This window comes from Aedes albopictus, chromosome 3 (assembly GCF_035046485.1).
Source record: "Aedes albopictus strain Foshan chromosome 3, AalbF5, whole genome shotgun sequence".
Lineage (NCBI taxonomy): Eukaryota > Metazoa > Arthropoda > Insecta > Diptera > Culicidae > Aedes > Aedes albopictus.
Window position 1 is genome coordinate 208757263 of NC_085138.1, and position 27168 is coordinate 208784430.

Here is a 27168-nt window from a genome sequence, read left to right on the forward strand (position 1 = left end):
AAGTCAAGCCCTTTCAAGTATTTATTACGAAGCATTGTTCAAGAATTTCAAAGATTTCTTCAGAAATTTTTCCAATAATTACTGTATGAAAATTCCTCTTCCACAATTCGTTCATGAATCCTTTAAGAAAATCCAAAAAATATTTAATCTTTTTTTTCAGACTTTTTTAAAGCTATGTCACAAAGATTCCTTCAGGGATTTCTCAAATTTTTCCTTCAGATAATCCTACAAGGCATTCATCTCCAAAGGATTTCTGCACAAATTCCCTTAGGGGGTCTTAAAGGAATTCCCCCAAGGCTTCCAGCAGAAATTTTTCCACTGGAATCTGTGGGAATTCTTCCGAAAATTGTTTTTTGAATTGCATCAACGAATTTGAGAGGAATTCTTTAGGATTCATGCCATTGATATCTTTGAAAAATAATCTAGGCATTTCATAATTGATTCTACTAGAACTCCCTTCGCTTTCATAATTTCTTCAGGAATCTCTCATAAAACATCTAGTACTGCTACTACTACTTCATAGTACTGTAGTAATCCGTCAATAATGTTGTCAAAGATATTTCCAGAATCAACCTAATGATTCTTTCCGAATACATCTTTGAATTCATTTAAAAGATTCTTCGAGGATTCCTTTAAAATTTCCTCCAAAAAATCCTGCCAGCATTTCTACAAGGATTCTTTCAGGAATTCCTCCGACTAGCACAGATCGGTACATAACATCCGATTCCAACCACTTTGGTGCTCAAAAGCAAGCCGCCTTCCATTCTGTGGTTCACCGGCTTTACAATGTACCGTTGGATAGCGTAGAATTCAAGGAAGAACAAAATTGAATTTACGCTGAAGCCGAGGTTAATGGATACAACAGAACTTTCGTAGAGAAAATTCTACAAAAACACAAACGCAAAAAAACACCGTCAGAATATAACAACGCTGGAGCCATTAGCAGGGCAAACAAAAAGGATTAGCCTGCCGTTCTACCCTAAAGTAACCAACCCAATAAAAGCTAAGCTTCAACGACATGGATTGCAAGTAGTGCACAAAAGCGCCAACACGTTACGTGAACTACTATGCAATCTGAAGGATAAGGTTCCCCAGGATGAGCAGTCAAGAATTTATGAAATTCCGTGCAAGGACTGTCCAGCTGTCTACATAGGTCAGACACGCCGGAAATTCAGAACCAGAATCAGGGAACACAAGAATGCCGTTGACACAAACAAACAAACAAAACGAATCCAGCGTGGCAGTTCATACAGCGAGCAGTAATCACAACATCAACTGGGAAGAAGCGAAACTGCTCAAATGTGTCAACAAATCTTCGCATTTCAATGCATGGGAGTCCATGTTCATCACAGGGTCGAAGAAGCAATTGATGAATGAGGATGACCCTCCCATCGCATCGTGTCTCTTCGACCTAGCAGACTTGACGATAGAGTAACTTCTCTTCTTTTGGACGTATACGAACAACGTACGAACACAACGCAATCAGTCGGACATTGTCCTGAAGATGGGCTAAGTCTCGCCCGAAACCGGTCGACAAAAGGTATTTTTTTAAATCTTTACTTGACGATTGTAAGAACGATAAGTGTTGTCTTGTGTCGCGTCGCGTATTGTGTGAATTTCTCCGAAATTCCTGCAAAAATCTCACAAGGATCCATTCAAGAGCCATACCTGATCAAGCATGATCTCAGAAATTCATCAAAGATGTTTTCCATGAGGAACTCCTGCAACATTCTTTCATTGAGAAGTCTCTAAAAGGATCCTTGGAGAAATTTCTTAAGGTTCATCTGAAGGATTCGTTGAAGAACTTCATGACATAATCCTTGAAGGACTTTATGAAGGGATCCGAGGAGGTATTCTTGAAGGAATGCTTGAACGAATTTGTAAGGTAAAATAATCCTTGAATAAATTTTTGAAAGATTCCTTGATACATTTTGGAAAAAAAAATCCTGAAGAAATTCTTGGTGTTGTTCCTGAAGGAATCAATTCAAGTCAACGCTTAGAAGAATTTCTAAAGCAATCCAATGAAAAAGTTCTGAAGTAAATCTTAGAGGAATGTTTGTAATAGTCTTTAAAGTAACTGCTAGATAAATCGTAATACAATACATATTCCCGAAGGCAAGGTATGTAAGTATTTACCTTGCCCAAAGGAATTCTCATAGAAACCCTTCAAGGAATACTTGAAAGAAATACTTGATAAATTTGTTGGAATACGTTGATTGCACTTTTTTTATACGAAAGCAATTACGGTTTTGACTTAGCATGTCTTTAGATCATAATTTTCATAAATGCGGCCCCTTAAATTTAGCTGCCATCTTAAGCTGAGTCAACAACTATATTTGGTCCTGCTATCAGGATATCAGGGACGTTTTCACAATGCTCATAAATTTTACTTCCAAATCGGTAATTAATTTCGTAAAATCCAATTTTAATCTCTAACACATTTTTCATGTAATTTTGGGGACATCCATGTGCCCCATGCTAACCACGAAGGGGCCCTCACATACCTATCAGCAGTTCTGCTAAGTGTTGAACATATACTTATAGGAAACTTTCGCTATTTGAAGAACTTAATTCAAACTAGCGTTAGAAACCTTCCTTGATTTGGAGGCCCCCTGAATTCGCGGGGCCCGGTGCGGACCGCACCCATCGCACCCCCCTTGCTACTGCACTTTAAGTGCGTGATAAGGATTTCTTTCAATAAAAACAGCAAATAAGTCAGAATTGGGTTTATCAATTACTATTTTATGATATGATGAAAATCTGTTGAAAAATATTGTAAATATGACAAAGGTTAAACAACTAGGGAACATCCATAAATTACGTCATGGTTATAGAGGGAGATAAGAGGGTCTCAGCAAAGTGTGACGATCCATACAAAAATTTCAGAGGTCTCATACAAAATGTGTGACATAGGGGGGAGGGGGGTTGAAAATGGGCATTTTTGCGTGACGTAATTTATGGACGTTCCCCTGCAAATAGCATTTGACATCGACGAGTTAATATTTGAATGTTGGAAATTGATAATTTGGCATACCAGTCGTCGAATAATTTGAAGCGTGAAAGTTACATGAATTTGCTTCATGCGATGACATAATTTCGCTGTAAGGAATACTTCCAAGTCGTTGTGCGTTCGAAAGTATTGTTTGTTTATAAGACGTTGATGATTCAAATTGGTCAACATTCGATGGTCTAACTGTTTTTGGAGCTTTTGCAAAATTTATGGCAGGCGATATTGTACAGAGCGATTGTGAACTCACAGAAATGTTACGTTCATTACGGCGAAATTTGGCTCGACGATTCTGAAACCACACCTGCAATTAAAAAAAAAAACAAGATAATGTGAATGCAATATTAATGCAGAAGTACGAGAAGCAGTGCGGATACAAACATTAAATTTTTATTTTAATACGGTAAAGCCAAATAAATTAACTTTTGTAAAATGTACACCCCTGATCAAAAGTTTGGGGTTACCCCCTCAAAAACATATCATTTTTAGACCCATATCTCCAATAATTTGCGTCCGATTTCAAAACCATAAATGTAAACTTAAGCTAAAGTTTGGTAGTTGAATTTTATTGGCTTTTCGGTGAACGTAATACTACTCAAAGAAGGAGGGAGTAACGAAAGGCTAAAATATAAATGACTCATAAGTAAGTGATCTTTTTTCATAAATAATTCCAAAAGTCCCAGTGAAGAAACAGGGGTGCAAGCAGTAATAAATGACAGAATTTCCATAAACAAATAAAAAAATGCATAAATAAATCAAAAGTTTCCCTAAATAATTGATTTTTGAGCAATTAAAAACGTCAAAAATGCCATGAATAATTCAACTTTTGCAATAAAAACTCGAATTAATCCACCGATGGTGAACAGTACCCCTCTTAAACTTCTAATAAATAAAAGCAACAAATGTATGCCGACTCATTGAAACTAATAGTTATTATTTAAGAAAACAGCAGTTTTTATGTATGTGTAGCAATTGCATTTTCATGTATAGCTAACTTGAAAAACCAAATATGATCATAAAAAATCGGTTGACAGACGGCTGAGAAATTTATAGTGATACATTTTATCAAAAATCTCTCAAAAGCGTAAATTTTATTACTAATGGAAAGATGTCTCGGAAATAAAATGTCCAAACGGCATGAAATTTAATAGCATACTACTAGGATGCTGTAGCTTTCATTTGGTGCTGAGAGAACTCAAATTGATTGATACACGGCTAACTAATTTATTATGAAGCATTTTGTCAAAGACGTCTTAAAAAGTTAAGTTGTATTACTCCAAAGTACTCCCCGAAAGATATCTCGGTAACCGAACGTCCAATCAAAATAAAATTCAAAAGCGTTCTACTAGGATGTAGTAGTTTTTGTTTGGGGCCTTAAGAACCCAAATCGGGTGGTAGACGGCTGAGAAATTTATGGTGAGACACTTTGTCAAAAATATCTAAAATAATAAAGTTGTACTACTCCCTAGCACTCTTTGAAAGATATCTCGGAAACCGAACGTCCAATCAAAATAAAATTCAATAGCATTCTGCTAGGATGTAGCTTTCATTTGCTTCCAAGAGAACCCAAATCGGTCAACAGACGGCTGAGAACCGTGAGTGACATTTTTTTGTACCACACACACACACACGCACACACACACACACACACACACACACACACACACACACACACACACACACACACACACACACACACACACACACACACACACACACACACACACACACACACACACACACACACACACACACACACACACACACACACACACACACACACACACACACACACACACACACACACACACACACACACACACACACACACACACACACAGAGGAAGAGCGAAACGAACGGCGGGTGGTGTTCGCCGCTGCAAAAGCCGCGCTTAAGACCGAGATAAGAGCAAGCAAAAAGGCCTGCTTTGAGGGTCTCTGTCAGAGTGCCAATACGAACCCGTGGGGTGACGCCTACAGGATCGTTTTGGCCAAGACGAGAGGTGTGATGGCTCCTACAGAGCAATCTCCAGAGATGTTGGAGGGGATCATTGGAGGACTTTTTCCGCGTCATGATCCTAGTCCTTGGCCTCCTTTCGTAGGACAGCCGGGGACTGGGGCTGGCGATGAGGAGAGGGTCACCGATGTGGAACTTGCGGGGATAGCTAAGTCCCTTAGCGTAGGTAAGGCCCCAGGTCCGGACGGAGTTCCGAACTTGGCCTTAAAAGTAGCTATTGCAGAGGCTCCCGAGATGTTCAGGTCTGCTATGCAGAAATGCCTGGACGAGGGAGTTTTCCCAGAAGATTGGAAGAGGCAGAGCCTGGTACTATTGCCAAAGGCGGGGAAACCACCCGGAGACCCGTCGGCATATAGACCAATATGCTTGATTGACACGGCGGGGAAGGTGCTCGAAAAGATCATCCTCAATAGAATGTTGCGGTTCACCGAGGGCGAAAATGGTCTTTCGAGTAACCAGTACGGCTTCCGGAAGGGGAGGTCCACCGTAGACGCTATCTTGTCGGTTACCAAAACCGCCGAGAAAGCACTCGAGCCTAAGAGGAGGGGAATTCGCTTTTGCGCGGTAGTGACTCTGGATGTAAGGAATGCGTTTAATAGCGCCAGCTGGTCTGCTATTGCCGATGCGCTCTTGCGTCTGGGGATACCGGAGTACCTGTACAAGATTCTCGGAAGTTACTTTCAGAATCGTGTACTAGTCTACGACACGGAGGTGGGTCGGAAGTGCTTTCACATAACCTCAGGAGTCCCGCAAGGTTCCATCCTGGGTCCGGTGTTATGGAATGTCATGTACGACGAGGTGTTGAGGTTAGAGTATCCAGTGGGAGTGGTGATTGTCGGATTTGCCGACGACATTACGCTCGAAGTCTACGGTGAAACGATCGAGGAGGTAAAGTTGACTACCAACCACTCGATCAAGGTTGTGGAGGCGTGGATGCAGTCCAGGAAACTGGAGCTGGCTCACCACAAGACAGAGGTGACGGTTGTTAACAACCTGAAGTCGGAGCAGCAGACGGAGATCAGTGTAGGAGACTGTACTATCCTGTCAAAGCGCTCCGTCAAACACTTGGGCGTGATGATCGACGATAAGCTTACCTTCGGTAGCCACGTCGATTATGCCTGTAAAAGAGCCTCCACAGCTATTGCAGCACTGTCCCGGATGATGTCCAATAGCTCTGCGGTGTACGCCAGTAAGCGCAAGCTTCTGGCTAGTGTTGCTACATCCATACTTAGGTATGGCGGCCCGGCGTGGGGCACCGCGCTAAGTACTAAATGCTACCGACGGAAGCTGGAAAGTACTTACAGGCTTATGTGCCTGAGGGTTGCGAGCGCGTACCGTACCGTGTCACACGACGCTCTCTGCGTCATTACTGGTATGGTGCCTATCAGCATTCTTATCAGTGAGGACATGGAGTGCTTCGAAATGCGCGGCACAAGAGGCATACGCAGGACTGTCAGGATGGCCTCTATGGTCAAATGGCAGCGCGCGTGGGACAGTTCCACCAAAGGAAGGTGGACCTATAGGTTGATACCGAGGGTAGATAGTTGGATTAATAGGCGCCATGGGGAAGTCACATTCCACCTGACACAGGTCCTTACAGGTCATGGTTGCTTCCGACAGTATCTACACCGTTTCGGGCATGCGGATTCTCCCGAATGCCCAGTGTGCAATGGTTCAGAGGAAACGGCGGAACACGTTTTGTTCGTGTGCCCGCGTTTTCGCACAATGCGTGACCGCATGCTTGCCACATGCGGGGAGGACACAACTCCGGACAACTTGGTCCAGAGGATGTGTAGGGATGAGTTTGGCTGGAACGCCGTTTCAACGGCTATTACCCACATCGTCTGGGAGCTACAGAGGAGGTGGCGCGTGGACTCGGAGAATGGCTAGTCCAGATGCAGTACAAGAGGTGGTCCAGGGGTTCGGAGTCGGCTTCGTAGGTCATACCGGTGCCCTGCGGTCGAGATCGACCCTTACAACGATTAAGTGGCCGCGGAGAGGAAGTCCCGGTAGCGGTACTGTCGTGGCGTCGGTCTACTGGGTTGGATCCAAGCCCGCGGTTGGAAAGGGGTCCCCGGCAAGGGTCGGGGCAGGTGGAGACCCTGCCGTCAGCAACCTACGGATGCATCTGATAGGGCCTGAAGGGTAGTGATACCCTTCCTTTGCGGGCAGGTCAGATCGGGTTGCATGTGGGCATCAGTTCTTGATGTCCGCTCAGCAGTAGGGCGCGGGCGGGGTTGACTCTGCCCGCCTTCCGAGGACAAAGGGAGTGGCGAGGACCACTCGGGAAACTGGCTAAGCGCCAGCATGCTACCGTGATGGACTCTCCAAAGCGAGTCATCGATGTTCGTGCTGCAGGCTACGCAGCTAACCTTGTGGGTGCGATGTGCACTAGCCCCTCTCTGAAGCAATACCTTCTTGGTGGTTCCGGAGAGACGTAGGGTTTGGCGACCATAGGAATGGTTTAGTGGGTACGAGGAGAGAGTAGTCCTGGATTTTACTTTTGTTGTAGAAGACGGCCTGTCAGACCTACACTACCCTAACCTTCTGTTAGGGTGTCTGTTGAGCAGATTATCCCCCTATGGTTTAGAAGGAAAAAAAAAAAAAAACACACACACACACACACACACACACACACACACACACACACACACACACACACACACACACACACACACACACACACACACACACAAACACACACACACACACACACACACACACACACACACACACACACAGCAGGGGATGATGTCCTGGGGCCCGACGCACCCCCCGCTTGCGAGTAAGAATAGGACTACTAACCCCAATTCAAGGTGTCAAGCGACCCGTGCCGAGGAATGAGTGATCGAGGGGGCGAAAAAGATGCTCGATCTTTAACGGAGCCTGTGGGGCACCTGGGCACCCCCCACAGTAAGCTGTCCCTTACCGCGTTAATGCAGAGCTCTGGCGTGGTGGACATTCTTTCTCGTGCGACTCGTGGGAATCAAATATGATAATGATGATAATAAACAAATTCAAAAACCAGGTGTAGCAGGTAGTAGTGGTGCGATCAACCCCTTCGCAAGAAGCGGGTTGATGCGGTCGCCAACAAGGAGAAGAGAGGAGTCAGGTGCTGGAAGCTGCTTGCGCAGCTCAAGCGTGGGAGCTCCTGTCCACTCCACGGCAAGCCAGCCGGCGGAGGTTATGGACGGAGCATGGTTGCTGAGGGCCATCAGCCAAGTAGCAGGAAAAGGACGGCCCGCATTAGAGGTAGCTGAGCAGCAGCTTGGCAAAATTATCGATTTCGCGACAACTAAGTCGAATATAAGCAAGGACCTGAAAACGGCCTTGCTTCGGCTTAGAGCGACTGTCGATGAGGCCAAGCAGGAGCACGCGGTCGCGTTGCTGGCTGAAGCAGCGGCGGAACCCGCAAAGGAGAAAGCGTCTAAGTTTACACAAACGGAGGCCTTCTCCTTCGCGGGTAGTCCGAAGAGTGTGGAAGCGAATGCTCGTGACAAACGTGACAAGCATTCGCAGAAGCGGGCGAGGCAGCCGTCAGGTGAGGAGCTGTCAGGCGGCGCCCGCAAGGCCAGGCGCATAATAACCCCGAAAGCCGGTGGTAATGCCGGAAAGTCGGACCCCAGCCAGGCTTGGAAGAGGCAGAGCCTGGTACTATTGCCAAAGGCGGGGAAACCACCCGGAAACCCGTCGGCATATAGACCAATATACTTGATTGACACGGCGGGGAAGGTGCTCGAAAAGATCATCCTCAATAGAATGGTGAAGTTCACTGAGGGCGTAAATGGTCTCTCGAGCAACCAGTATGGCTTCCGGAAGGGGAGGTCCACCGTAGACGCTATCTTGTCGGTTACAAAAACCGCCGAGAAAGCACTCGAGCCTAAGAGGAGGGGAATTCGCTTCTGCGGGGTAGTGACTGTGGATGTAAGGAATGCATTTAATAGCGCCAGTTGGGCTGCTATTGCCGATGCGCTCCTGCGTCTGGGGATACCGGAGTACTTGTACAAGATTCTCGGAAGCTACTTCCAGAATCGCGTACTAGTTTACGACACGGAGGTGGGTCGGAAGTGCTTTCACATAACCTCAGGAGTCCCGCAAGGTTCCATCCTGGGTCCGGTGTTATGGAATGTCATGTACGACGAGGTGTTGAGGTTAGAGAACCCAGTGGGAGTGGTGATTGTTGGATTTGCCGACGATATTACGCTCGAAGTCTACGGTGAAACGATCGAGGAGATGAAGTTGACTACCGACCACTCGATCAAGGTTGTGGAGGCGTGGATGCGGTCCAGAAAACTGAAGCTGGCTCACCACAAGACAGAGGTGACGGTTCCTAACAACATGCAGTCGGCGCAGCAGACGGAGATCAGTGTAGGAGAGTGCACTATCCTGTCGAAGCGCTCTGTCAAGCACTTGGGCGTGATGATCGACGACAAGCTTACCTTCGGTAGCCACGTCGATTATGCCTGTAAAAGAGCCTCCACAGCTATTGCGGCACTGTCCCGGATGATGTCCAATGGCTCAGCGGTGTACGCCAGTAAGCGCAAGCTTCTGGCTAGTGTTGCTACGTCCATACTTAGGTATGGCGGCCCGGCGTGGGGTACCGCGCTAAGTACTGAATGCTACCGACGGAAGCTGGAAAGTACTTACAGGCTTATGTGTCTGAGGGTTGCAAGCGCGTACCGTACCGTGTCACACGACGCTCTCTGTGTCATTACTGGTATGGTGCCCATCAGCATTCTTATCAGTGAGGACATGGAGTGCTTCGAAATGCGCGGCACAAGAGGCATACGCAAGACTGTCAGGATGGCCTCTATGGTCAAATGGCAGCGCGCGTGGGACGGTTCCACCAAAGGAAGGTGGACCCATAGGTTGATACCGAGGGTAGATAGTTGGATTAATAGGCGCCATGGGGAAGTTACATTCCACCTGACACAGGTCCTTACAGGTCATGGTTGCTTCCGACAGTATCTACACCGTTTCGGGCATGCGGATTCTCCCGAATGCCCAGTGTGCAATGGTTTAGAGGAAACGGCGGAACACGTTTTGTTCGTGTGCCCGCGTTTTCACACAATGCGTGACCGCATGCTTGCCACATGCGGGGAGGACACAACTCCGGACAACTTGGTCCAGAGAATGTGTAGGGATGAGATTAACTGGAATGCCGTTTCAACGGCTATCACCCATATCGTCTGGGAGCTACAGAGGAGGTGGCGCGTGGACTCGGAGAATGGCTAGTCCAGATGCAGCACAAGAGGTGGTCCAGGGGTTCGAAGTCGGCTTCGTAGGTCATACCGGTGCCCTGCGGTCGAGATCGACCCTTACAGCGATTAAGTGGCCGCGGAGAGGAAGTCCCGGTAGCGGTGCTGTCGTGGCGCCAGTCTACTGGGTTGGATCTGAGCCCGCGGTTGGAAAGGGGTCCCCGGCAAGGGTCGGGGTAGGTGAGACCCTGCTGTCTGCAACCTACGGATGCATCTGATAGGGCCTGAAGGGTAGTGATACCCTTCCTTTGCGGGCAGGTCAGATCGGGTTGCATGTGGGCATTAGTTCTTGATGTCCGCTCAGCAGTAGGGCGCGGGCGGGGTTGACCCTGCCCGCCTTCCGAGGACAAAGGGAGCGGCGAGGACCACTCGGGAAACTGGCTAAGCGCCAGCAGGCTACCGTGATAGACTCTCCAGAGCGAGTCATCGATGTTCGTTGCTGCTAGGCTACGGCAGCTAACCTTGAGGGTGCGATATGCGCTAGCCCCTCTCTGAAGCAATACCTTCTTGGTGGTTCCGGAGAGACGTAGGGTTTGGCGACCATAGGAATGTGTTTTAGTGGGTCGAGGAGAGAGTAGTCCTGGCTTCTACCGGCATTGTAGAAGACGGCCTCAACCCCACACTACCCTAACCTTCCTGTTAGGGTGTCTGATGAGCAGATTTATCTCCCTATGGTTTAGAAGGAAAAAAAACACACACACACACACACACACACACACACACACACACACACACACACACACACACACACACACACACACACACACACACACACACACACACACACACACACACACACACACACACACACACACACACACACACACACACACACACACACAGGGGGGGGGGCAGCAGGGACGGATGTCCTGGGGCCTGACGCACCCCCCCGCTTGCGAGTCAGCCGCGTAGTTGCCGGCTAAGAATAGGACTACTAACCCCAATTCAAGGTGTCAAGCGACCCGTGCCGAGGAATGAGTGATCGAGGGGGTGAAAAAGATGCTCGATCTTTAACGGAGCCTGTGGGGCACCTGGGCACCCCCCACAGTAAGCTGTCCCTTACCGCGTTAATGCAGAGCTCTGGCGTGGTGGACATTCTTTCTCGTGCGACTCGTGGGAATAAAATATGAGTAATAAACAATCTTCAAAAATAAGTGCAACAGGTAGTAGTGGTGCGATCAACCCCTTCGCAAGAAGCGGGTTGATGCGGTCTCCAACAAGGAGAAGCGAGGAGTCAGGTGCTGGAAGCTGCTTACGCAGGTCAAGCGTGGGAGCTCCTGTCCACTCCACGGCAAGCCAGCCGGCGGAGGTTATGGACGGAGCATGGTTGCTGAGGGCCATCAGCCAAGTAGCAGGAAAAGGACGGCCCGCATTGGAGGTAGCTGAGCAGCAGCTTGGCAAAATAATCGACTTCGCGACAACTAAGTCGAATATAAGCAAGGACCTGAAAACGGCCTTGCTTCGGCTTAGAGCGTCAGTCGATGAGGCCAAGCAGGAGCACGCGGTCGCGTTGCTGGCTGCGGCAGCGGCGGAACCCGCAAAGGAGAAAGCGTCTAAGTTTACGCAAACGGAGGCCTTCTCCTTCGCGGGTAGTCCGAAGAGTGTGGAAGCGAATGCTCGTGACAAACGTGACAAGCATTCGCAGAAGCGGGCGAGGCAGCCGTCAGGTGAGGAGCTGTCTGGCGGTGCCCGCAAGGCCAGGCGCATAATAACCCCGAAAGCCGGTGGTTATGCCGGAAAGTCGGACCCCAGCCAGGGTTCCCGGAAAGCTGGGAAGGGTGGGCCTGAAAAGGCCGGCCCGTCTCGGATTGATGGGGACAAGGGGTTGCGACCAATGGTGGGCCCTCAGCAGCCACAGAGCAGGGCGGTCCAAGGAGAAGACCCTCCTTGGACAAAGGTGGAGCGGAAGAGGAAGAAGAAGGGGAATCCGCAGGTAGAAGCGCAGGTCGCCAAGCCAAGGCGTAGGAAGGCAGGTGCCAGGCGCGAAAAAGGTGACGCAATCGTCATCAAGACCGAACAGTCGAAATACTCGGACGTCTTGAAGGCGATGAGGTGCGACGCCAAGCTCGAGGGTCTTGGAGCCGACGTACGCAGTATCAGACGTACTCGTACGGGCGAAAGGATCCTGGAGCTCAAGCGCCAGAAGGATCACAAGGGCGCCGCCTACAAGAGGCTGGCAGAAGAGGTCCTTGGAGATGGAGTGGAGGTGAGGGCTCTTACGCATGAGGCGACTCTGAAGGTCAAAGACCTAGACGAGATCACCGAAGCGGAAGAGCTCGTCACGGCACTGCGGCAACAGTGCGATGTTCAGGTGGCCGCCACAGCCGTCAGGCTGCGGAAGGGGCCAGCAGGGACACAGATAGCTCTGGTTCAGCTACCTGTGGCGGATGTTAAAAAGTCCGTTAACCGTAGTGTGGCCAGCAAAAAAAACACCCGTAGAAGGCCGGCAGGGTACCCGGGTACCCACGAAATGGAAATGATCATATCTCAGCGATTTTTCCACCGATTTTAAAAGTTTTTGCCTCATTCAACTCAGAAACTCATTATCTATCGAGATCGTATTTGGTTGGACCGGTCCGATCACCTTGGGTACCGGAAAATCCGGATTTACGGATCCATGTTTTTATGCAATACAATATACGGGATTTTCGGTAGGTTAGTAGCAATTTCGGTACCAAGCATCGTAAAATTGCTTTGGCATATTGTATCTGACTGGCCTGGAATCATAAAACGTGTTGACTTTGAAACTGTGATTTTGGAACACGCTTCTCGTGGGGCCATGGTTGACCATAAACACTTTAAGATATCCTAGCCTTAACAATGTGGGTTTCAATATGGTAGAGGGACATGCTCCCAAAAATATGGATTTTCCGAAAACCACGATGATTAGATCGGTCTAACCAAATATTTCCCCGATAGATGATGAGTTTCTGAGTTGAATGAGCTAAAAATTTCCAAAATCTATGAAAAATTGACGGAGATATGATCATTTCAATTTCGTGGGTACCCGGGTACCCTGCCGGCCTTCCACGTAATAAAAAAATGCAGGAGCCCCTCCCCCTGCCCCTCCTCACTTTAAAATTCGGTCAACCCCATTAATAGATGTATATTCACGAGTTCTAAGATCTAACAGAGTTCCAACATCCTAGTCTCAACAACCATTAAAATATCGAGATTTGAAATTGAAAAAGGTACCCGGGTACCCTGCCGGCCACATAAGTGTTAAAGTAGGGAGTATTAAGGTGGGCTGGTGTGTTTGTCACCTGACATTCCACGAGCCACCTGAGGTTTGCTTCAGGTGTCTGGAACCAGGACACAAGTCGTGGGACTGCAAAGGCCCCGACAGGCGCAAACTGTGTAGGCGATGCGGCGCTGAAGGTCATAAGGCCCAAAGCTGCACGAGTCCGCCCATCTGCATGATCTGTACCGGGAAAACCTCGAAAAACAGACATGCGATGGGTGGTCCAGAGTGCCCGGCCTTTAAGAAAGCCGCAGTGAGCAACAAATCACAGTGCAGGTAACGCAGCTGAACCTGAACCACTGTGATGCGGCTCAGCAACTGCTTTGTCAGGCGGTTTCTGAGTGGGAGACGGATATCGCCATCATTTCGGACCCATACCGAGTACCCGCCGGCAACGGCAACTGGGCCTCGGATGGGACCAGGAAAATGGCGGCGATATGGACGACGGGTAAATACCCCGTGCAGGAGTTGGTGTCTACTACCTATGAGGGCTTCGTGGTCGCCAAAGTAAACGGGATCTTCTTCTGTAGCTGTTATGCGCCTCCGCGGTGGCCGATCGAGCGGTTCACGCAAATGCTGGACCGCTTAACGACCGTGCTAACAGGGCGAAGGCCGGTGGTAATAGCGGGTGACTTTAATGCCTGGGCTGTGGAATGGGGAAGCCGTTTCACGAACCAGCGGGGTCAGATCCTGCTAGAAACACTGGCCATCTTAGATGTCGACTTGGCTAACGTCGGTACCAAGAGTACCTATAGTCGAAATGGAGCGGAGTCAATTATTGACGTGACCTTTTGTAGTCCTGGCCTTACAAGTAGTTCGAACTGGAGAGTAGATGATGGCTACACTCACAGCGACCACCTGGCGATTCGCTACAGTATCGACTACAACAACAGCAGACAGCGGATAGAAGAAGAGGCGGCTGGGCCAAGGCCAAGCCCTCGTAGGTGGAAGACATCATACTTCGACGAAGAGGTATTTAGGGAAGCGCTCCGCCGTGAGCGAAACTTACTCGGTTTAGACGGCGAGGAGCTGGTAGCGGTGCTCTCACGTGCGTGTGATGCGACCATGCCTAGGAGAGTCCACCCTAGAAATGGGAGGCCACCGGCTTACTGGTGGACCGACGCGATTGCGGACCTGCGCCGCGCCTGCCTACGGGCTAGGCGGCGGATGCAGCGAGCACGATCAGAGGAAGAGCGAAACGAACGGCGGGTGGTGTTCGCCGCTGCAAAAGCCGCGCTCAAGACCGAGATAAGAGCAAGCAAGAAGGCCTGCTTTGAGGGTCTCTGTCAGAGTGCCAATACGACCCCGTGGGGTGATGCCTACAGGATCGTTATGGCCAAGACGAGAGGTGTGATGGCTCCTACAGAGCAATCTCCAGAGATGTTGGAGGGGATCATTGGAGGACTTTTTCCGCGTCATGATCCTAGTCCTTGGCCTCCTTTCGTAGGACAGCCGGGGACTGGGGCTGGCGATGAGGAAAGGGTCACCGATGTGGAACTTGCGGGGATAGCTAAGTCCCTTAGCGTAGGTAAGGCCCCAGGTCCGGACGGAGTTCCGAACCTGGCCCTAAAAGTAGCTATTGCAGAAGCTCCCGAGATGTTCAGGTCTGCTATGCAGAAATGCCTGGACGAGGGAGTTTTCCCAGAAGCTTGGAAGAGGCAGAGCCTGGTACTATTGCCAAAGGCGGGGAAACCACCCGGAGACCCGTCGGCATATAGACCAATATGCTTGATTGACACGGCGGGGAAGGTGCTCGAAAAGATCATCCTCAATAGAATGTTGAAGTTCACTGAGGGCGTAAATGGTCTCTCGAGCAACCAGTATGGCTTCCGGAAGGGGAGGTCCACCGTAGACGCTATCTTGTCGGTTACAAAAACCGCCGAGAAAGCACTCGAGCCTAAGAGGAGGGGAATTCGCTTCTGCGGGGTAGTGACTCTGGATGTAAGGAATGCATTTAATAGCGCCAGTTGGGCTGCTATTGCCGATGCGCTCTTGCGTCTGGGGATACCGGAGTACTTGTACAAGATTCTCGGAAGCTACTTCCAGAATCGCGTACTAGTATACGACACGGAGGTGGGTCGGAAGTGCTTTCACATAACCTCAGGAGTCCCGCAAGGTTCCATCCTGGGTCCGGTGTTATGGAATGTCATGTACGACGAGGTGTTGAGGTTAGAGTACCCAGTGGGAGTGGTGATTGTCGGATTTGCCGACGATATTACGCTCGAAGTCTACGGTGAAACGATCGAGGAGGTGAAGTTGACTACCGACCACTCGATCAAGGTTGTGGAGGCGTGGATGCGGTCCAGAAAACTGGAGCTGGCTCACCACAAGACAGAGGTGACGGTTGTTAACAACATGCAGTCGGCGCAGCAGACGGAGATCAGTGTAGGAGAATGCACTATCCTGTCGAAGCGTTCTGTCAAGCACTTGGGCGTGATGATCGACGATAAGCTTACCTTTGGTAGCCACGTCGATTATGCCTGTAAAAGAGCCTCCACAGCTATTGCGGCACTGTCCCGGATGATGTCCAATAGCTCAGCGGTGTACGCCAGTAAGCGCAAGCTTCTGGCTAGTGTTGCTACGTCCATACTTAGGTATGGCGGCTCGGCGTGGGGTACCGCGCTAAGTACTGAATGCTACCGACGGAAGCTGGAAAGTACTTACAGGCTTATGTGTCTGAGGGTTGCAAGCGCGTACCGTACCGTGTCACACGACGCTCTCTGTGTCATTACTGGTATGGTGCCTATCAGCATTCTTATCAGTGAGGACATGGAGTGCTTCGAAATGCGCGGCACAAGAGGCATACGCAAAACTGTCAGGATGGCCTCTATGGTCAAATGGCAGCGCGCGTGAGACAGTTCCACCAAAGGAAGGTGGACCCATAGGTTGATACCGAGGGTAGATAGTTGGATTAATAGGCGCCATGGGGAAGTTTCATTCCACCTGACACAGGTCCTTACAGGGCATGGTTGCTTCCGACAGTATCTACACCGTTTCGGGCATGCGGATTCTCCCGAATGCCCAGTGTGCAATGGTTTAGAGGAAACGGCGGAACACGTGTTGTTCGTGTGCCCGCGTTTTCGCACAATGCGTGACCGCATGCTTGCCACATGCGGGGAGGACACAACTCCGGACAACTTGGTCCAGAGAATGTGTAGGGATGAGATTAGCTGGAATGCCGTTTCAACGGCAATCACCCATATCGTCTGGGAGCTACAGAGGAGGTGGCGCGTGGACTCGGAGAATGGCTAGTCCAGATGCAGTACAAGAGGTGGTCCAGGGGTTCGAAGTCGGCTTCGTAGGTCATACCGGTGCCCTGCGGTCGAGATCGACCCTTACAGCGATTAAGTGGCCGCGGAGAGGAAGTCCCGGTAGCGGTGCTGTCGTGGCGTCGGTCTACTGGGTTGGATCTGAGCCCGCGGTTGGAAAGGGGTCCCCGGCAAGGGTCGGGGTAGGTGAGATCCTGCTGTCTGCAACCTACGGGTGCATCTGATAGGGCCTGAAGGGTAGTGATACCCTTCCTTTGCGGGCAGGTCAGATCGGGTTGCACGTGGGCATCAGTTCTTGATGTCCGCTCAGCAGTAGGGCGCGGGCGGGGTTGACCCTGCCCGCCTTCCGAGGACAAAGGGAGTGGCGAGGACCACTCGGGAAACTGGCTAAGCGCCAGCATGCAATCGTGATGGACTCTCCAGTGCGAGTCATCGATGTTCGTTGCTGCTAGGCTACGGCAGCTAACCTTGAGGGTGCGATATGCACTAGCCCCTCTCTGAAGCAATACCTTCTTGGTGGTTCCGGAGAGACGCAGGGTTTGGCGACCATAGGAATGTGTTTTAGTGGGTCCAGGAGAGAGTAGTCCTGGCTTCTACCGGCATAGTAGAAGACGGCCTCATCCCCACACTACCCTAACCTTCCTGTTAGGGTGTCTGATGAGCAGATTTATCCCCCTATGGTTTAGAAGGAAAAAAAAAAAAAACACACACACACACAGGGGCAGCAGGAACGAAAGTCCTGGGGCCTGACGCACCCCCCCGCTTGCGAGTCAGCCGCGTAGTCTCCGGCTAAGAATAGGACTACTAACCCCAATTCAAGGTGTCAAGCGACCCGTGCTGAGGAATGAGTGATCGAGGGGGTGAAAAATATGCTCGATCTTTAACGGAGCCTGTGGGGTACCTGGGCACCCCCGACAGTAAGCTGTCCCTTACCGCGTTAATGAAGGGCTCTGGCGTGGTGGACATTCTTTCCCGTGCTACTCGTGGGATTTAATCATGAAGTCAAATTTTTTGGGTATTTTTGTGGCGTTTCAGTCTTTTCGGGGATCAAAAACAACTATATGTTGGAAATAGAAAACATATAGTTGTTTTTGATCCCCGAAAAGACTGAAACGCCACAAAAATACCCAAAAAGTCTACCAAACAGTCGTCGCCAAAGCTGTCCATGAAGTCAAATAAAAATCAGAATCTAGGTGGAAATAGTGGTGGGATCAACCCCTTCGCAAGAAGCGGGTTGATGAGATCTCCGACAAGGAGAAGTGAGGAGATAGGCGCTGGGAGTTGCGTACGCAGCTCAAGCGTGGGTGCTCCAGTCCACTTCCCGGCAAGCCAGCCGGTGGAGGTTATGGACGGAGCGTGGTTGTTGAGGGCCGTCAACCGAGGATCCAAAGGACGGTCCGCAATAGAGGTGGCTGAGCAGCAGCTTGGCAAAATCATCGACTTTGCGTCCACTAAGTCGAACATAAGCAAGGACCTGAAAACGGCCTTGCTTCGACTTAGGGTGTCGATCGACGATGCCAAGCAGGAGCACGCGGCACTCGCGTTGCTGACTGCTGCAGCAGCGGAGCCTGCAAATGAGAAAGTGCCGAAGTTTACCCAAACGGAGGCCTTCTCCTTCGCAGGAAGTCCGAATAAGGCAGAAGCGACTGCTCGCGACAAACGGGGCAAGCAATCGCAGAAGCGGGCGAGGCAACCGTCAGGCGAGGAGCTGTCTGGCGGTGCCCGCAAGGCCAGGCGAATCATTACCCCGAAAGTCGGTAATAATGCCGGAAGGTCGGACCCCAGCCAGGGTTCCCGGAAAGCTGGGAAGGGTGGGCCTGAAAAGGCTGGCCCGTCCCGGAACGATGGGAACAAGGGGTTGCGACCGCTAGTGGGCCCTCAATAGCCACAGAGTAGGGCGATCCAAGGGGAGGACCCCCCTTGGACGAAGGTAGAGCGGAAGAGGAAGAAGAAGGTGAATCCGCAGGTAGTAGCGCAGGACGCCAAGCCAAGGCGTAGGAGGGCAGGTGCCAAGCGCGAGAAAGGCGACGCTATCGTCATCAAGACGGAACAGTCCAAGTACTCGGACGTCTTGAAGATGATGCGAAGCGACGCCAAGCTTGAGGGTCTTGGAGCCGACGTACGCAGTATTAGACGTACTCGTACGGGCGAGATGATCCTGGAGCTGAAGCGCCAGAAGGAACACAAGGGCGCCGCCTATAAGAGGCTGGCAGAAGAGGTCCTTGGTGAGGGTGTGCAGGTGAGGGCTCTGACACATGAGGCGACTCTGAAGGTCAAGGACATCGATGAGATCACCGAAGTGGAAGAGCTCGTCACGGCACTGCGGCAACAGTGCGATGTGCAGGTGGCCGCCGCAGCCGTTAAGCTACGGAAAGGGCCAGCAGGGACACAGATAGCTTTGGTTCAGCTACCTGTGGCGGACGTCAGAAAGTCCGTTAAAGTAGGGAGCATAAAGGTGGGTTGGTGTGTATGTCACCTGACATTCCACGAGCCACCAGAGGTTTGCTTCAGGTGTCTGGAACCAGGACACAAGTCGTGGGACTGCAAAGGCCCCGACAAGCGCAAACTCTGCAGGCGATGCGGCGCTGAAGGTCATAAGGCCCAAAGCTGCACGAGTCCGCCCATCTGCATGATCTGTACCGGGAAATCCTCGAACAACAGACATCCGATGGGTGGTCCAAGGTGCCCGGCCTTCAAGAAAGCCGCAGTGAACAACAAATCACAGTGCAGGTAACGCAGCTGAACCTGAACCACTGTGATGCGGCTCAGCAATTACTTTGTCAGGCAGTTTCTGAGTGGGAGACGGATATCGCCATCATATCGGACCCATACCGAGTACCCGCCGGCAACGGCAACTGGGTCGCGGATGGGACCAGAAAAATGGCGGCGATATGGACGACGGGTAAATACCCGGATAAAAACTAACCATAGGGTATTTGGTGAAAACCATTCCTGTACCATACAGTGTACCAGCTACAATATAGTGTATTGTAATGGAATGGTTCGCTAAAAGCTTTGCACATTGGTAGCTATTATACATTTACATCCGATCTTTATGTAACAATATATTATACTGTTTTTCTTACGTTTGAACCATTCACTATTCCGAAACCATCTTTTTCCGTGCATTTTTAATTTTTTATTCAGTTTATGATTTTTTCCGTGCTTTGCTTTGTTGATGTCCGTGACAATTTTGTTGCAAAGGAAATGAAAGAGAAAAAAGTGAATAAGTTGAAACATCTATTTAAAGTCAATAAAATGTGGTAAACCAGGTGTCCTGCATATCCAAGAGATATTGTGGGCTAGGTATGTAGAGTGCGATGAGAGGAATACGAATGTAGGTCAACCCGGAAAGACGCAGGCCAGATTACCGTAAATCAGTGGATGAGTTCAACACTATTCTTTCTCTTCTTCTCTCATGTGAAATTGCCTTGTACAAGAACCGAATTAAATGCGATTTATCTTTGACATTTTTAACATAAGGACTGGACTGGACACTGAAACGACTTCTGAAATAAGTTCGTCTTCGCTTTTTTTTTCTTTGTGGGGTCTGTTGTCAGACACGGCTAAGACCGATAACGGTCCATCTCGCCATCTTCGCTTTTTAACCTAACTTATAGTTGAATCGAACTTGACAGTTTTCTCATGAGTTGTAATGTACACATTTCATAGTTCAGTCAAATTGGAGCCTCAATATTGCAATAATGGTTAAGCACGCTGTAATGATACTTATGTACCTCGTCACCCACTTCATGCAACTACATTAGTGGTCTAATAACACTTAGCGCGCTATGCATAGTTCCATCATGCCGCTCAAAGTGTTGCCACAAATAATGCTTAGTTTGCAAAACCCGGTTATCTGGCTGGTGGGACATGGGAGCTTAAGCTTCAACTGTTAATGCAATTAGAGGCTACTCAGACTTAGACGAGTTTAGGTTAGTTTGGCTAGAACTGCCATTATCGAAGGAACATGACGAGATAATATAACATTATATGGTTTATCTAATGTAAAACAATACAACATAACAAAAGAGAACCATTCCAAAACCATGATTAAATTTATAACCAGTAGTAAAATTACAATTAAAAACAATATATGTACGGTACATTTTACTGTTTGAAACCATACGTGTACCATACAATGTACGGTATATTAAAGCCCACGTATCAGTATTTCAAACAATTCATTTACAATAAAATGTATGGTTTTGTAAAAAAATATATATGGAGAAAAATATTTTTTTATATTGTTACGATACTTAACAACCCGTATAGTATATTGTAAAAATCTCATTTACAATTCACTGTATGGTGTCTAACATTACATCTTATTGTTTTTGTATTTTTTATTTTTACAGTGGTGTTTATTGTAACAATATGGTTCTAAATAGTACTGTTACAATACAACATTCGGTTTTTCTACTGTATTTTTTATTCGGGTACCCCGTTCAGGAGTTGGTGTCTACTACCTATGAGGGCTTCGTGGTCGCCAAAGTAAACGGGGTCTTCTTCTGTAGCTGTTATGCGCCTCCGCGGTGGCCGATCGAGCAGTTCACGCAAATGCTGGACCGCTTAACGACCGTGCTAACAGGGCGAAGGCCGGTGGTAATAGCGGGCGACTTTAATGCCTGGGCCGTGGAATGGGGAAGCCGTTTCACGAACCAGCGGGGTCAGATCCTGCTAGAAACACTGGCCATCTTAGATGTCGACTTGGCTAATGTCGGTACCAAGAGTACCTTTAGTCGAAACGGAGCGGAGTCAATTATTGACGTGACCTTTTGTAGTCCTGGCCTAACAAGTAGTTCGAACTGGAGAGTAGATGATGGCTACACTCACAGCGACCACCTGGCGGTTCGCTACAGTATCGACTACAATAACAGCAGACAGCGGATAGAAGAAGAGGCGGCTAGGCCAAGGCCAAGCCCTCGCAGGTGGAAGACATCATACTTCGACGAAGGGGTATTTAGGGAGGCGCTCCGCCGTGAGCGAAACTTAATCGGTTTAGACGGCGACGAGCTGGTAGCGGTGCTCTCACGTGCGTGTGATGCGACCATGCCTAGGCGAGTCCACCCTAGAAATGGGAGGCCACCGGTTTACTGGTGGACCGACGCGATTGCGGACCTGCGCCGCGCCTGCCTACGGGCTAGGCGGCGGATGCAGCGAGCACGATCAGAGGAAGAGCGAAACGAACGGCGGGTGGTGTTCGCCGCTGCAAAAGCCGCGCTTAAGACCGAGATAAGAGCAAGCAAAAAGGCCTGCTTTGAGGGTCTCTGTCAGAGTGCCAATACGAACCCGTGGGGTGACGCCTACAGGATCGTTATGGCCAAGACGAGAGGTGTGATGGCTCCTACAGAGCAATCTCCAGAGATGTTGGAGGGGATCATTGGAGGACTTTTTCCGCGTCATGATCCTAGTCCTTGGCCTCCTTTCGTAGGACAGCCGGGGACTGGGGCTGGCGATGAGGAGAGGGTCACCGATGTGGAACTTGCGGGGATAGCTAAGTCCCTTAGCGTAGGTAAGGCCCCAGGTCCGGACGGAGTTCCGAACCTGGCCTTAAAAGTAGCTATTGCAGAGGCTCCCGAGATGTTCAGGTCTGCTATGCAGAAATGCCTGGACGAGGGAGTTTTCCCAGAAGCTTGGAAGAGGCAGAGCCTGGTACTATTGCCAAAGGCGGGGAAACCACCCGGAGACCCGTCGGCATATAGACCAATATGCTTGATTGACACGGCGGGGAAGGTGCTCGAAAAGATCATCCTCAATAGAATGTTGCGGTTCACCGAGGGCGAAAATGGTCTTTCGAGTAACCAGTACGGCTTCCGGAAGGGGAGGTCCACCGTAGACGCTATCTTGTCGGTTACAAAAACCGCCGAGAAAGCACTCGAGCCTAAGAGGAGGGGAATTCGCTTTTGCGCGGTAGTGACTCTGGATGTAAGGAATGCGTTTAATAGCGCCAGCTGGTCTGCTATTGCCGATGCGCTCTTACGTCTGGGGATACCGGAGTACCTGTACAAGATTCTCGGAAGTTACTTTCAGAATCGTGTACTAGTATACGACACGGAGGTGGGTCGGAAGTGCTTTCACATAACCTCAGGAGTCCCGCAAGGTTCCATCCTGGGTCCGGTGTTATGGAATGTCATGTACGACGAGGTGTTGAGGTTAGAGTATCCAGTGGGAGTGGTGATTGTCGGATTTGCCGACGACATTACGCTCGAAGTCTACGGTGAAACGATCGAGGAGGTAAAGTTGACTACCAACCACTCGATCAAAGTTGTGGAGGCGTGGATGCGGTCCAGGAAATTGGAGCTGGCTCACCACAAGACAGAGGTGACGGTTGTTAACAACCTGAAGTCGGAGCAGCAGACGGAGATCAGTGTAGGAGACTGTACTATCCTGTCAAAGCGCTCCGTCAAACACTTGGGCGTGATGATCGACGATAAGCTTACCTTCGGTAGCCACGTCGATTATGCCTGTAAAAGAGCCTCCACAGCTATTGCGACACTGTCCCGGATGATGTCCAATAGCTCAGCGGTGTACGCCAGTAAGCGCAAGCTTCTGGCTAGTGTTGCTACATCCATACTTAGGTATGGCGGCCCGGCGTGGGGCACCGCGCTAAGTACTAAATGCTACCGACGGAAGCTGGAAAGTACTTACAGGCTTATGTGCCTGAGGGTTGCGAGCGCGTACCGTACCGTGTCACACGACGCTCTCTGCGTCATTACTGGTATGGTGCCTATCAGCATTCTTCTCAGTGAGGACATGGAGTGCTTCGAAATGCGCGGCACAAGAGGCATACGCAGGACTGTCAGGATGGCCTCTATGGTCAAATGGCAGCGCGCGTGGGACAGTTCCACCAAAGGAAGGTGGACCTATAGGTTGATACCCAGGGTAGATAGTTGGATTAATAGGCGCCATGGGGAAGTCACATTCCACCTGACACAGGTCCTTACAGGTCATGGTTGCTTCCGACAGTATCTACACCGTTTCGGGCATGCGGATTCTCCCGAATGCCCAGTGTGCAATGGTTTAGAGGAAACGGCGGAACACGTTTTGTTCGTGTGCCCGCGTTTTCGCACAATGCGTGACCGCATGCTTGCCACATGCGGGGAGGACACAACTCCGGACAACTTGGTCCAGAGGATGTGTAGGGATGAGTTTGGCTGGAACGCCGTTTCAACGGCTATTACCCACATCGTCTGGGAGCTACAGAGGAGGTGGCGCGTGGACTCGGAGAATGGCTAGTCCAGATGCAGTACAACAGGTGGTCCAGGGGTTCGGAGTCGGCTTCGTAGGTCATACCGGTGCCCTGCGGTCGAGATCGACCCTTACAACGATTAAGTGGCCGCGGAGAGGAAGTCCCGGTAGCGGTGCTGTCGTGGCGTCGGTCTACTGGGTTGGATCCGAGCCCGCGGTTGGAAAGGGGTCCCCGGCAAGGGTCGGGGTAGGTGAGATCCTGCTGTCTGCAACCTACGGGTGCATCTGATAGGGCCTGAAGGGTAGTGATACCCTTCCTTACGGGCAGGTCAGATCGGGTTGCACGTGGGCATCAGTTCTTGATGTCCGCTCAGCAGTAGGGCGCGGGCGGGGTTGACCCTGCCCGCCTTCCGAGGACAAAGGGAGTGGCGAGGACCACTCGGGAAACTGGCTAAGCGCCAGCATGCTACCGTGATGGACTCTCCAAAGCGAGTCATCGATGTTCGTTGCTGCAGGCTACGCAGCTAACCTTGTGGGTGCGATGTGCACTAGCCCCTCTCTGAAGCAATACCTTCTTGGTGGTTCCGGAGAGACGTAGGGTTTGGCGACCATAGGAATGGTTTAGTGGGTACGAGGAGAGAGTAGTCCTGGATTTTACTTTTGTTGTGGAAGACGGCCTGTCAGACCTACACTACCCTAACCTTCTGTTAGGGTGTCTGTTGAGCAGATTATCCCCCTATGGTTTAGAAGGAAAAAAAAAACACACACACACACACACACACACACACACACACACACACACACACACACATACATTCCCTATAGAGGAAGTGGTGGAAAACTCTTACGAAGGTTTCGTGATCGCCAAAGTTAACGGTGTCTCCGTATGTAATTGCTATGCGCCTCCAAGATGGAGGGTGAGTGAGGAGTATTCCCACAGCGACCACCAGGCGATCCTCTACAAGATAGGCCAGAGAGCTCCTACGTCCATACAGAGAACTAGAACTTATGAGCGGAAGTGGAAGACGAAGGACTTCGACAAGGAGACTTTTATCGAGGCACTTCGGCCAAATAGCAATGCGGCAAACCTCGACCCAGGGTGGTTGACGGAAGCGCTAGCAACGGCATGTGATGCAGCAATGCCGAGGAAGATTGAACCTAGGAACGCTAGACGCCCAGCGTACTGGTGGAATGCGACGCTCAGCACCCTTCGTGCGACTTGCCTCCGAGCTAGGAGACGAGTTCAGAGGGCAAGAACTGCGGCCGATAGAGAAGAGCGCAAGGTTGCGTTCCGTGAAGCTAGAGCTGCCTTCAAACGAGCTATCAAGTAGGGAAGGAGAACTGTTACAAGGAGCTATGTCAGGAAGCCGACGCTAACCCCTGGGGAAATGCCTACCGCATCATAATGGCAAAGCTGAAGGGCCCAATGACGCCAGTCGAAATGTGCCCAGACAAACTGAAGGGTATCGTGGAGGGTTTGTTTCCAAAACACGATACAACAACGTGGCCACCTACGCCATACAGCGAGGGCGATGCGGAATTTGACGTAAACCGACTGGTCTCCAACGACGAGCTCGTTGCCGTGGCGAAAGCATTGAAGGTGAAGAAGGCTCCCGGTCCGGATGGAATCCCCAACGTGGCGTTGAAAGCAGCGATCCTGGAGTATCCCGATATGTTCAGGTCAGTGTTGCAGAAATGCCTGGAGGAAGGCATCTTTCCGGATATATGGAAGGTCCAAAAACTAGTGCTGCTGCCAAAACCAGGAAAGCAGCCGGGAGATCCAGCATCGTACAGGCCGATCTGTCTGTTGGATACGCTCGGAAAACTCCTGGAGAGGATTATCCTTAACAGGCTGACCGAGTATACCGAAAGTGTTAGAGGGCTGTCCACGATGCAGTTCGGCTTCCGCAAGGGAAAATCGACGGTTGACGCAATTCGGACCGTCGTTGAGATGGCGGAAAGGGCATCCTTACAAAAGCGGAGAGGAGATCGCTACTGCGCCGTGGTGACGATAGACGTTAAAAACGCGTTTAACAGCGCCAGTTGGGAAGCTATCGCCGTAGCCCTGCATAATATGCGGGTCCCCGACTATCTGTGTAGGATTATTAGGAACTACTTCCAGAATAGAGTCCTTGTGTACGAAACCAACGTAGGGCAGAGGTCGTTTAGAGTGACAGCAGGTGTTCCACAAGGGTCAATACTTGGCCCTACGCTCTGGAACGCAATGTACAACGGTGTGTTAACACTGAAGCTTCCGGCAGGTGTCATTATCGTGGGGTTCGCAGACGACGTTGTATTAGCGGTATCTGGCGAATCAATCGATGAAGTCGAAGTGCTGATATCGGAGGCAATCGACACAGTGGAAAGATGGATGAATGGAGTGAAGCTGCAGATAGCCCATCACAAGACAGAAGTGCTCGTAGTCAGTAACCGCAAAGCAGTGCAAAGGTTGGAGATCACGATCGGAGAGGAGAGAATTTCATCGCAGCGCGCGTTGAAGCACCTGGGCGTGATGGTCGACGACCGCTTAAACTTTAACGCGCACGTTGACTACGCCTGCGAAAAGGCGGCGAAGGCGGTTAACACAGTAGCGAGGATTATGCCAAACGCGGGCGGTCCAAGAAGCAGTAGGAGGCGCCTCTTGGCAAATGTTGCAACCTCAATACTTAGGTATGGAGTGCCAGCCTGGGCTCCGGCGCTAAAAACGAAGAGAAACCGTGGAAGACTGGGCAGTGCGTTCCGGCTCATGGCTATGAGAGTCGCGAGTGCCTACAGAACAATCTCGTCGGAGGCTGTATGCGTTATCGCTGGGATGATGCCCATCTGCATCACCCTAGAGGAAGACGTCGAGTGCCATCGGCGGAGTAACGTAAGGAATGCTGCTAGAATGGACTCGCTAGTGAACACACACACACACACACACACAAACAAACAAACACACACACACAAACAAACAAACACACACACACACACACACACACACACACACACACACACACACACACACACACACACACACACACACACACACACACACACACACACAAACACACACACACACACACACACACACACAAACACACACACACAAACCTAGGAACGCTAGACGCCCAGCGTACTGGTGGAATGCGACGCTCAGCACCCTTCGTGCGACTTGCCTCCGAGCTAGGAGACGAGTTCAGAGG

At 50.2% G+C, this 27168-nt stretch overlaps 1 protein-coding gene across 1 annotated transcript in view; it reads right to left on the reverse strand.

Moving 5' to 3' along the window:
• Positions 1-1019: 1019 nt before the first annotated feature.
• The window catches only part of LOC134291248 (paired mesoderm homeobox protein 1-like), a 187153-nt gene continuing 161004 nt past the window's right edge, over positions 1020-27168 (reverse strand). The window contains exon 3 of the mRNA XM_062858750.1: positions 1020-3311. Within this exon, the coding sequence (XP_062714734.1) occupies positions 2997-3311 (315 nt within the window). The 3' untranslated portion in view covers positions 1020-2996. The remainder of the gene's footprint in view (positions 3312-27168) is intronic.